At 37.9% G+C, this 10,866-nt stretch overlaps 4 protein-coding genes across 5 annotated transcripts in view; all 4 read left to right on the forward strand.

Annotated features, from left to right (window-relative positions):
* Nucleotides 1-1,394, forward strand: part of LOC105264315 (glutenin, high molecular weight subunit DY10) — a 5,714-nt gene extending 4,320 nt beyond the window's left edge. For both annotated transcript variants that reach the window (XM_011301120.1, XM_011301121.1), the window contains exons 4-7: nt 1-604; nt 748-933; nt 1,010-1,157; nt 1,269-1,394. In XM_011301120.1, coding sequence (XP_011299422.1) covers nt 1-604; nt 748-933; nt 1,010-1,157; nt 1,269-1,302 — 972 coding nt within the window. In that variant the 3' untranslated portion in view covers nt 1,303-1,394. The remainder of the gene's footprint in view (nt 605-747; nt 934-1,009; nt 1,158-1,268) is intronic.
* Nucleotides 1,395-2,748: 1,354 nt separating this feature from the next.
* On the forward strand, nt 2,749-3,617 carry LOC105264314 (pacifastin-like protease inhibitor cvp4). Its single transcript, XM_011301119.1, has 3 exons — nt 2,749-2,874; nt 3,116-3,319; nt 3,408-3,617. Exons 1-3 carry the CDS (start codon nt 2,835-2,837, stop codon nt 3,527-3,529), a joined length of 366 nt encoding a protein of 121 aa, XP_011299421.1. The 5' UTR covers nt 2,749-2,834; the 3' UTR covers nt 3,530-3,617.
* Nucleotides 3,618-3,708: 91 nt separating this feature from the next.
* LOC105264313 (pacifastin-like protease inhibitor cvp4) lies at nt 3,709-5,842 on the forward strand. Its single transcript, XM_011301118.1, has 7 exons — nt 3,709-4,066; nt 4,135-4,179; nt 4,287-4,457; nt 4,573-4,794; nt 5,072-5,214; nt 5,568-5,607; nt 5,678-5,842. Exons 1-7 carry the CDS (start codon nt 4,027-4,029, stop codon nt 5,782-5,784), a joined length of 768 nt encoding a protein of 255 aa, XP_011299420.1. The 5' UTR covers nt 3,709-4,026; the 3' UTR covers nt 5,785-5,842.
* Nucleotides 5,843-6,127: 285 nt separating this feature from the next.
* LOC105264316 (Kinesin-like protein at 67A) lies at nt 6,128-10,350 on the forward strand. Its single transcript, XM_011301122.1, has 3 exons — nt 6,128-6,266; nt 6,399-9,044; nt 9,739-10,350. Exons 2-3 carry the CDS (start codon nt 6,412-6,414, stop codon nt 9,776-9,778), a joined length of 2,673 nt encoding a protein of 890 aa, XP_011299424.1. The 5' UTR covers nt 6,128-6,266; nt 6,399-6,411; the 3' UTR covers nt 9,779-10,350.
* The last annotated feature ends 516 nt before the right edge of the window (nt 10,351-10,866 follow it).

Below are 10,866 nucleotides of genomic sequence, written 5' to 3' on the forward strand. Positions count from 1 at the left end.
CACCCAATCCACAACTATGGAGGTATTCCAGCCCATGTACCACTTCAGAACATTCGACCTGTTCCATTCCCTTACCCCGGCCGGTCACCACATGGGGCACATATTATTCGCGTAGGTGAACCACATGAAGGAACAATTCAGATACCACAATCATCTGAAGGAATACCAACTATTCAAGTAGCACAACCAGGCCAGAACCATGGAAGTATTCGAGTTGGTCAATCAATACCGAATATTCCAATTGGTTCATTAGCTCAGCGAATTCGAAAATATGGAAGTATTCGACTCCGTCAACCAATTCACAGCATGCGAACTGTTCAACTGGATCATCCCAGTCAGTCAACACAAGTAGCCCAAACTATTCCAGTAGGCCAGCCACACGGAGGAACAATTCATCTACCTGCTCCGGGAATTCGAACAATTCATGTAGCTCAGCCATACAATGTTGCGCACCAAGGTCAAGGCGCTGGGACTCTTCAATTCAGTGAACCAGGCCAGGGAATCGGAGTTGCTCATGCTGTACAACCCTTCGGAATAGGTCATATCCATTCAGGTCAAGGACGTGAGCTTGTTCAGCCGCAGAACGCGTATAGCATTGCAGATGGTATGTAGGGTGGCTTCATTTCGCACTTATCCCGATTGAATTTATTTCACTCATTACACCGAGTTAGTAGTGAAAAGTATACCAATCGTTGCAATAATAATCTTCAATTTAACCGACGACATAACAAAATGATTTTTCTCCAGGTGAAAATGATTTCCCAACGGACAAAAAATGCGAGCCCAAAAAAGTCTTCAATTACTTCTGCAATGTATGCACATGCTCCCCGCACGGTCACGGTGCATCTTGTTCCCAACACAAGTGTGCTCCAGGTCGTTACAACCCAGACGGAACCCTAAGGGAAGATCAATCTGATTATGGCCTAGAAGACTGTTTGTATTACCTTCATAGTTCGATGCATTGCCTAACATCCTTTTAACTCACTATATTGTTTTATTCCTTTTACAGTACCCGATGATGAGACCTGCATTCATGGACGTAAGTATAGAAAGACGTGCAATATTTGCGAATGCGTCGATAACAAACCAATTTGCTCTGCGAATCCCTGTGAAGATAGACATCCCAAAGAGATTGAAGAACCTCACTGGAATCATAGGTATTACTCTTTAGAACCATCTTATGGCTAAAATTAACTTGTTCAACTCATTCCATATGGTCTAATCGCCAGCATTCTACGTAATTTAATCGGAATCATTGTCTGTTACAGCTCTTTACAGGTAAGGGAGCCCGTGTCTGCCTAACTCACAATTCTTCAGTCAATGTAATCAGTGCCAATGCAATGCTGACGGCAACAGTGCAATTTGCACCGGTGTAACATGCCGTCATCACAAATCGTCACTTGATTAACCGAAAAAATGGCATCTATTTATTGTTCATCGTCTATTGAGTTATTTCATGCGTATTCTGTATTGTTAACTAGTTAATTAGAATTGATCAATCTTTTTGTTGAATCAGTTGTTAATTTATTTTTTCTCTGTATATACCGTAAGAAGTTTCAAAAGAACTGTTATTTTAATAAATAAATGAGATTTCAATGAAGTTCCTATTTTTTTCGATTCTTTTGATTTTCTATTGAACTTGTTTACTCGTGTTGTCTTTCGTAAATAAATATTATATTTCCGTTATTTACAGTTCTTTCAGGTGTATATGAATGAATAAATCAATCAATAAAGAAAATTAATAAATAAAGGGATACTGATGTTTAATTATTTACGAATTCAGGGAAACCGAAAGATAGGCGAAAAAAAAATTGAGGAGAGGTGCGACTATAACGCGATTGTACTTCATGTTGACCCCTTAAATTCCACATGGATTACCTTACAGTGTCAGAAATTGAAGCGTACTAACTGCTGTGAGGACAGTTTTCTCGATTTAATCAGGTCATGATTACAAAAAATGATCTGAGAGCTCACGTAATCGCATGATAAAATGCTGATTCCGAATTTTTCGTGCAAATGCAGAAGGAACTGAACAAAAAATATATGTTCTCCTTTAATGTCCGAAATATACCGAATTGAGAGTAACCACGAAAAAATATTGACAAATTCAAATTGCAATGATAGTAACATCAGTAATTTGAAAAAAAAATAGACATTAAAGAATTTTTTTATCTATTATTAAAATTTTCGCACACAACTCCGGGTGGAAGTGGGTACACTTGATGAAGTTAATTCTCTGATAATTTCTTTTCAACATATTATTGTTTTTTATTTCAATTTTTGGAAATTATCTCAAGGTAAAATAAACACTTGATAAATCCACATAAGATCGTGATGAAGAACTACAATTGGAGAAACAATCGAAATATGCATTGTACCCTATTTTTTCTTTACACGTTTATAGCACGAGCTGCAGGCGATTGCACAGGCCTCACATTGCATTGCTAATTATTTTATTATTCTTACTATTACATACGTTCCACGGATCCGTATCGGCTTTCCATATCCATATCACTGTTATTTCTCGGAACCCGCGGACAATTTGGATTAATCTCGCCCATTTGAAAACATGTTTGTTCCAGATGTGAGCAAAAGCAACGCAATGTGACATTTCGAATGGGTCAGCTTTTGGGATAAGAGTGATTATAAGTTGGATTTTCCATTGTCAGTCGCCAGCCAACAGCCTATCTCTAGGCTGATTAAGAGCATCTACTTTGGGGCCATGGGGTCATTCGTATTTAACCGCAGTTACTCACTGGTCCATCATCACTTGTTGTTAAACTTCAGGAAGCTGAGATAAATTATCAGTGGGATTAGAAATTCGAACATTGAAAATGATTTCTAAAGCCTTCATTCTCGCCGTTGCCATTACGCGTAAGCAATTATAAATTGGAACTCGTTCCAACAATTATTCTAAAACAATTCGAATTGATTCTACATACCACTTAAAGACGATCGATGGAGAAAGAAAAATTGATAAAATACACCCATTGCTTTCGAACTTTGAGAATCTATTTCAGTTTTCTGTTTCGCTCCATCAAAAACAGCTCTTTTGTATCTTAACATACAATCGTAATGATTTTCAACCAGCAGCTTCTAACTATTTTTCATATAGTGATCGTAGCTGAACAGGACCCATCAACTTCACCCTGTGAGCCAGGAACGCAATTCAAACATTATTGCAACGATTGTACATGCAGTGCCGATGGAACAGGCGCTGCTTGCACAAGACAGGCTTGTTATCCAGGACTTTTCAACAAGGATGGTACCCTCAACAACATTGAGACAACAACAATTAAAACTGAGGAGCTCCCTGCGTGTAAGTACTCCTATTCATTGAAATTGACATCGATCATTTCATATGACTCCCAAATCACCTGTTTTGATTGAATTATCTCGTATTCCAGTGCCAGCTGATTTGTCATGTGTGGCTGGGCTAATGTACAAGAATGATTGTAACACCTGTCGATGTATAGAAGATAATAAGCCCGTCTGTACTTTAATGGCCTGTGTAGATCCTCCAAAGTAATAAAGAATTATCCAATTTCCACGCGAATAATGTCTTGATTATGGATTGTATTACATCTGTGCAAATATAATAAAATTTTCATTTGTAATTAATGAGATAATTATTCTTATCCCACATATATGAATAATCAGGTCGTGAGAGATATCTTGTCGGACGTTTTTGTTCTTCGGAAAAAATCGACGAGATAATTTTGCATTTGCATTGTTAATAAAATATCTCGAATAATAGAATGAATTCTCATTTGTGGATAATTATTTTGACATTACCTTCGATACATATGTTTTATTCTATTATGTAAACTCTCTTTAACATTCTTATCTGCAGATATAAAAAAAAAATCTTTATATTCGCGTTCAATATTGACCCTGCTGAAATATTTAAACATCATTAGTGACAGTACATCTATCGCATCATGAGATTAGGACACGAAGAGTATTTAAAGTCAGAAGAATAAAAAATGCAAGAGTTATCATTCAGACCTTGCTATCTAAGAAATCATGTTTTTTAAATTTATTGCAATCACCATTGCGGTGTCAGGTAAGTTATATTAAAATCAATCTCATTATTTGTAACATAGAATCAAGGGAAATAATTCGTTTTCTCAGTCGTTGCTGCCCAAAGACCTGTAAAGCCGAATCGTTTGCCTCAATGTAAGTAACGAGGAGCAAACAATTAATTGAATGAAAACGTTCATTAAATCTTTAGATGGACTGAATGAACGAGTTATATGATATTTTTTATAATTTTCACACTCTAGGGCCGATCGACGGGAAATGCACTCCCGGGGTGAAGTATCAGAATGATTGCAACATTTGTATTTGCACGTCAGCAGGAATAGGCGCATGTACAGTGATGGAATGCGTAGGTCAGAGATCAGTTCGACTAGCAGGAATTGTCCCAGAGAAATTCGTCCGAAAATATCCACAATGTGCGTAAAGACAATTTTTTATGATCCGCTCTATACATGGAAAGAAAATCCGAATGAATCGTAGTACATGGTAAATAGTGTAAATATACTTATTTTAACAATTTGCATTATCAAGGGCCCGGTATTGAGAATTGCATTCCTGGAGTGATTTACCAGAACGATTGCAATATCTGTGAATGCACCGAATCGATATATTCTCCATGTACAGCGTTGGAGTGCGATGGCGGAAGGGTAAAAAGATCAAATGATCAGTTACATCTGTATATTGGGAAGAGTGACATTCGTCCAGTTGGTGCTGTCCCCAGGAAATCTGCACACCACGACGATCTGGTACAATGTACGTGCTATAAAATCCAGACAATATTTTTTCAATCGCCATAATTGCGCGAAGTTCTCTTTTTTCTTTTCTTTCCGATGAAATATATCCTATCATTTAGATTACATCATCAGATACATAACGTCGAGGATTAATTCTGGGAGGATGAATTCCCTCATATAAATTATTCACCTGTCATTATACCGTACACTTAGTAGGTCTCAAAGTGAAATTTGTTGGGACATTTTCCTCCGTGTACCGATCAACTAATTTTTACAGAATTTTTTTAATTTCTTAGGGCCTGGGGATGGAAAATGCACTCCTGGGGTGGTATACAAAAATGATTGCAACACGTGTAAGTGTACCGCGGACCGCATGGGTGAATGCACTTTAAAGTATTGTGGCGAATCCAGAAAAATGAGATCTGCTACGAAATCACCGGTAATTATTACATTTCGTACTGCCGTTGAATAATTATTAGAGATATTTTAATCAATTGCAATCATCCACTGGTACAGATAAAGATTGTGAAGCAGGTACTAGTCTTGAATAATCCACTGACAATTAATTAACGAAGAATATTCTCAACGTGATTATTATTTATGGGTTCAACTCAATTTTTTAAAAATTATCGCATTCATATTTCCAACAATCTTTTGAAAATTTGAGAAAAACACTAGGTAGCTAAAAAAATAAATACTCCGATCCATTTTAAACAATGCGCGCGCCAAGTTTTTTAAGTGCTGATATTTATTGCGGAATGTAAGAATTAATTTGATTGGGTATTTTTAAAGATACTTTCATCTGTCAATCGGTTTGAAGATTTACCTAATCGTAAGTATCAAGTCCGCATCGCTTCATTAAGACAATAAATAACGCGTAATAATAAAATCATTATTTTCAGTTCCTTTAGATGGGCCCTGCGAAGCGGGACGTATCTATAAATTCGAGTGCAACACATGTCGATGTACTTCAGATCTTCGTCATGCATGTACTGATATGGCTTGTTAATGAATCCATTAAATTGTTATTCTCATTTTGCCCGAAAATAAAAGATCATTCTGTCATGCAATAATTCCCGGAGACTTATTGACTCAAAATCTAGAATATTCTAAACATTTTTCAAAATTTTTCAAAAAATATCAGGGTAGCATGACAATTGAGGAGGTATTCATTGAAATTGAAAAATTCAAAATTTTCGAAAAAGTATCAGGGGAGCATGAAAAATGAAAAATCGAAAGAAAATCGAGGTATTCACTGAAATTTAAAAATTCGAAACTTTCGTTGCGTGGTGATCGTCGCGCCTCCTGTTGTCCCACAAGGGCGTCACAATTTGAATTTCAAGTTTCTCGCATGACGCTAACGGTTTGCGATGCGAGAGATCGTCGATTGTGTTGACTCCTGGTATTCACTGAAAAATCCACCAAACAACACTGGTTAATTATTCACCGCCTAATTGTTCAACTCAATCAACTTGACGTGAAGTTCTCTACGTAAGTACGTCGCCCTGAATCTCCCAATAAATCCTTCCAAACTGCATATCCCAACTAACCAAAAAACCAACGCCTATACCCAACTGTCACTATTCGAGCAGCCAAAAAAAACCCACGAATAATTGTTTTCAGTGACTTGACCACAATGGTATTGAATAAACGTGACCTGGAGAAGGCTTTCTCTCCAGGAAAGTCCCGGAGATTTGGCAAACGTCGTTCGGGAGTTTCATTCAAGCCCAGCACCAGCGGCAGCACAACGAAATCAGTTACAAGTGATGGCGAGAGTGGAACGAGTATCAAAGTAATTGTGAGAGTACGTCCTCACAATGACCGAGAGCAGCAGGACAACCACAGAACAGTAATCAAAGTAGTGGACGAGAAAATGCTAATATTCGATCCCAAAGTCGAGGAGAATCCCTTCTTCTACAGAGGAGTTGCCCAAAAGGGTCGAGATCTTCTGAAGAAGCAGAACAAGGAGCTCCAGTTTATTTTTGACCACGTATTCGACATGAGCTGTTCGAACGAGGAAGTATTCAATGGCACAACCAGAGAAATTATTTCTGATTTATTGGAGGGATACAACTGCTCTGTCTTCGCTTATGGAGCCACTGGAGCTGGAAAGACCCACACGATGCTGGGAAAGGAGGGGGACCCTGGTATCACGTACAGAACAATGGCAGAGTTATTCAGTCAGATCGAGGGTCAACGAGAGGAGAGGAACTTCACCCTGGGGGTGACATACCTCGAAATTTACAACGAGAATGTTCAGGATCTCCTTCACAAATCTGGACCACTAGCGCTTCGAGAGGATGGTCGTGCTGGGGTGATCGTTGCCAATCTGAAGATCATATCCATCAGCAGTGCAGATGAACTTCTTCAGCTGCTGGCTCGTGGCAACAAGAACAGAACTCAGCATCCAACTGATGCTAATCAAGAGAGCAGTAGAAGTCACGCAGTTTTTCAAGTATATGTCAATATGGCAAGTAAATTGGATGGGCAGGTGAAGCAGGTGAAGCTTTCGATGATAGATTTAGCTGGGTCAGAGAGAGCTTCTGCCACTGGTTGCAAGGGGGCCAGATTCAAAGAGGGAGCCAATATCAATAAATCATTGCTGGCCCTTGGAAATTGTATCAATAATCTTGCTGATGGTGTCAAGCACATTCCGTATCGTGATTCAAAACTAACGAGACTGCTTAAGGATTCACTGGGTGGAAATTGTCGTACTGTGATGATTGCTAATATTGGGCCATCCAGTATGAGTTATGAGGATACATACAATACTTTGAGGTACGCTAATCGAGCGAAAAAGATCAAGACACACATCAAGAAGAACATCATCTCCTGTGAAATGCATGTTACAAGTTATATAAAACTGGTGGACGATCAGAAGAAGGAGATAAACCTCCTCAAGCAAAAATTACTGGCACTGGAGAGCAAGAATATACGGTCGAGCTCATCGCTGGAACCCTCTGAACCAAGTGAAGAAACCCAGAAGGAGATCAAAGAATTCACAGAGAGATTGAAACTCTTGTATGAACAGAAGAAATCCCTCAACGAGAAAGTTCTCTCCCTCCAGAGCTCTGATAAAATCCTCTGCTCTCGAATTCAGTACAAAATTGCCGCTGATAAACGTCTGCAGAACCTTACAGCAGCTCTGGACCTCATCCCTGAGGAGCAGAACGCCAGTGGAAAATCCAGGGTAAATAAATCTCTTCTGCATTTCAAGAGACAACGGGAAGTTGTTAAAATCCAGATGGAGCAGACGTGGAGTGAATTGCAGTCAGTCGAGCGTGAACTCAATACTCTCAATGATGAGATTAACAAGAAGGGTCTAACAGAGAAATTGGCCGATCAGTGTGCAGTCAACATGACCGAAATTAAGGCGTGCAGAGTCCAACAGCAGTATGAACATTCCAGAAAGATCTGCAGTCTTCAGCAGTGCGAGATGGAGTCAAGTGATACAATTGTAAAGACCATGAGTGGACTTCTTCAAATGTACTATGGAACCATGTGTGGGTACAATATCATGACCGACAAGATGAAGAGTGAGTACAAACAGCTGATCAAATCGTTGGAGGGAGTGAGGAACATAAAGTGGGCTGATGCTGATGAGCACAGCCCACATGAAGACCTCTACAATCGAACTGGACTTACTCTGGAGGAGTTGAAGGACCCGTTAAACAATGAAATCCCAATTCACACTGCTCTGTACCTCGAGGACGAGGCAACACCTTCTGAGAGTAAATTAAACAGCACTTTCAATGGATCGACAAGTAACGTTAATTCGCCAATTGTCGAAACTAATCTCAATACCACTATAACTGTAGATTCACCCTCCAATGATGAGAAAGAATCGGAGAAAGAATTTACCAGTGGAGAGGAGATTAAAGCAAGTCAGTTAAATAATACATTCAATTTGATGGAGAATAAAGTGAAAAAACGTATTCTAGCTGATAAGAATCACACGACTGGTAGAACTCCGAATAAAGTTAGGAAGATTTCCCCAAAGAACAAGGTGGCATCTGTCCAACAGACCAACATCACCTTCGCAGGAAAGGAGAATAAGACCACTGCCAAACCCGTCAGTGTTATGAGTGCTAAGAGTGTGGCAATTTTGAATAAGTTGAAAAATGACAGGGTAAAACTGCTGTCACAAATATCCTCGACACCTTATGAAAACACCAATAATGAGCCGGGCGGACTCAAAGCTGTCAGAACCAAGGAGAGGAGAGGCTTGGTCAATGCCCATCCCTACCAAAAGAATCATATTAAGCCCAAGTAAGTTTCAAGCAAATTTCCATGGATTCGACTCCCAATGAAATAATAATAAATATTTTAAAAATAATTGCATAAAAAAATTATGGTCCTGAGTTTTTCTATGCAACGCGGTTATAAATGTGGATTGAATTGATCTGTTGATCATTAATTCTGGGAATGATCAAATCAATTTTCAATTTCCGGCATTCTGAAATTTTTGTAAGAAAAATTAAATTAATTTTAGTGGAAATCGTCAATAATTGATAATCTGTAGAGTAACTGAGCGTTGTAAGTGGAATGCTCTACAGTAATATTTCTTATTGAAAATACGAAAAAATTTCACATTTTTCAATTTCTCATACAGCGAATGGTGAAAAATACTGAGTTAATCGATCCATTAATAGTAATATCAGGAATGATCGATTCAGTTGCCATTTTTTGATGTGTTAAACTATGAAAAATGTAAATAGAATCAATATTGTTGCGAATTATTTGCAATCAATATTTGTTAACCATGAAAAGTTGATAAAATTTACTCTCCTCTTTAGTAGTATGACTGATTTATTACCCAGCAGTAGATTTTTGTATGGAGAATACTTCAAATTGAGTCCGTCTATTTGCTATAAATACTGGGCACTATGGTTTATAGCAGGTTCCCCAACTAATAAACAACCTTAGTGACTTAATTAATAACCCCTGGAATCTCGTGTCACAGGTTACCATTGGCAGCGCCGTCGTCCCGTGTACCTTGGTAGTGTTTTTATTCCAGAAAAATAAGAAAAATGTCCAAATCCGCATGTGTTTCATACAGGTACCATTTATACTACACCTTGAGTGATAAAACGAATTATCTTGATGTATGTAGCACTTGTATAATATTGAAAGAATCCATGAAAATGCTTTCCTCATCATTACACGTTTCAGAAATGTCTGGACCTCTACTGCCCATTTTTTTGTATTCAATATTAATTTTAATGACTGAATAAATGTAGATTTTTTGAAATTATTATCAAGACGCCATTGCTTCTCACACTGGATTGTCCAAGAAGTTTATTCTACCTTTTTCTCTTATATGATAGAGCAGATCAATTTTTCGAGCGATAATAAAATACCACTAGTTCGATATCCATATGTTTAAATCCAACGGGAATAGCTATTTGAGAAGAGCCTTATAATTTTTGTAGATAAATCATTTATATATATTATTGTTATCAAAACTCACCGTGAGCTAAAGGCGAGCAATATGACAATACGTTTTCTATATATGACACTTAGTAGTTTTATGAATGTGTAGTGTTTGTAGTAGTCAATAAAGTTTTTTACAGAAACACTGTCTCCTTCATTACGCAATGTTGTCGGCATATTTCATAAATAAATATAGAAAATAAGGAAAGTCTCAAAAAGTTAGAAAAGGAAAGAACGTTCTATTCCATTAAAAAATGCCCCATCTTTCCTCAATTTGAATAAACTATCTTGTTTTATTATTGCGCAATCGCGAAGATACTATATTGTCTCGTAAATGTTAAATAAAAAAAATGTAATCTTCGATATGATAATTCTGGGAATTCCCGCAGCTTTAATAAAATAAATCTGTCAAACTATAAACAAAGGGGAGCTTAAGGAAAATGCAACCAAATTATGACAAGCTGTAAATGCGCATCGTCCCGTGATAACCAGTGATTCAAAGAAGTCAAAGACGAGGAAAATACCTAAGGAAAAATATTAGCAATTTCAAACATGCGAGTTCAGTGATGCAGAGACAGTCATCGACTGGATTCCACCCACATGGGCAGTGGGTATATAAAACCGCTGGCTCTAACTTTTGAACATCAGTTCTTAAACG

The sequence above is a fragment of the Fopius arisanus genome, unplaced genomic scaffold (assembly GCF_000806365.1).
Source record: "Fopius arisanus strain USDA-PBARC FA_bdor unplaced genomic scaffold, ASM80636v1 scaffold00020, whole genome shotgun sequence".
NCBI classification, from domain to species: domain Eukaryota; kingdom Metazoa; phylum Arthropoda; class Insecta; order Hymenoptera; family Braconidae; genus Fopius; species Fopius arisanus.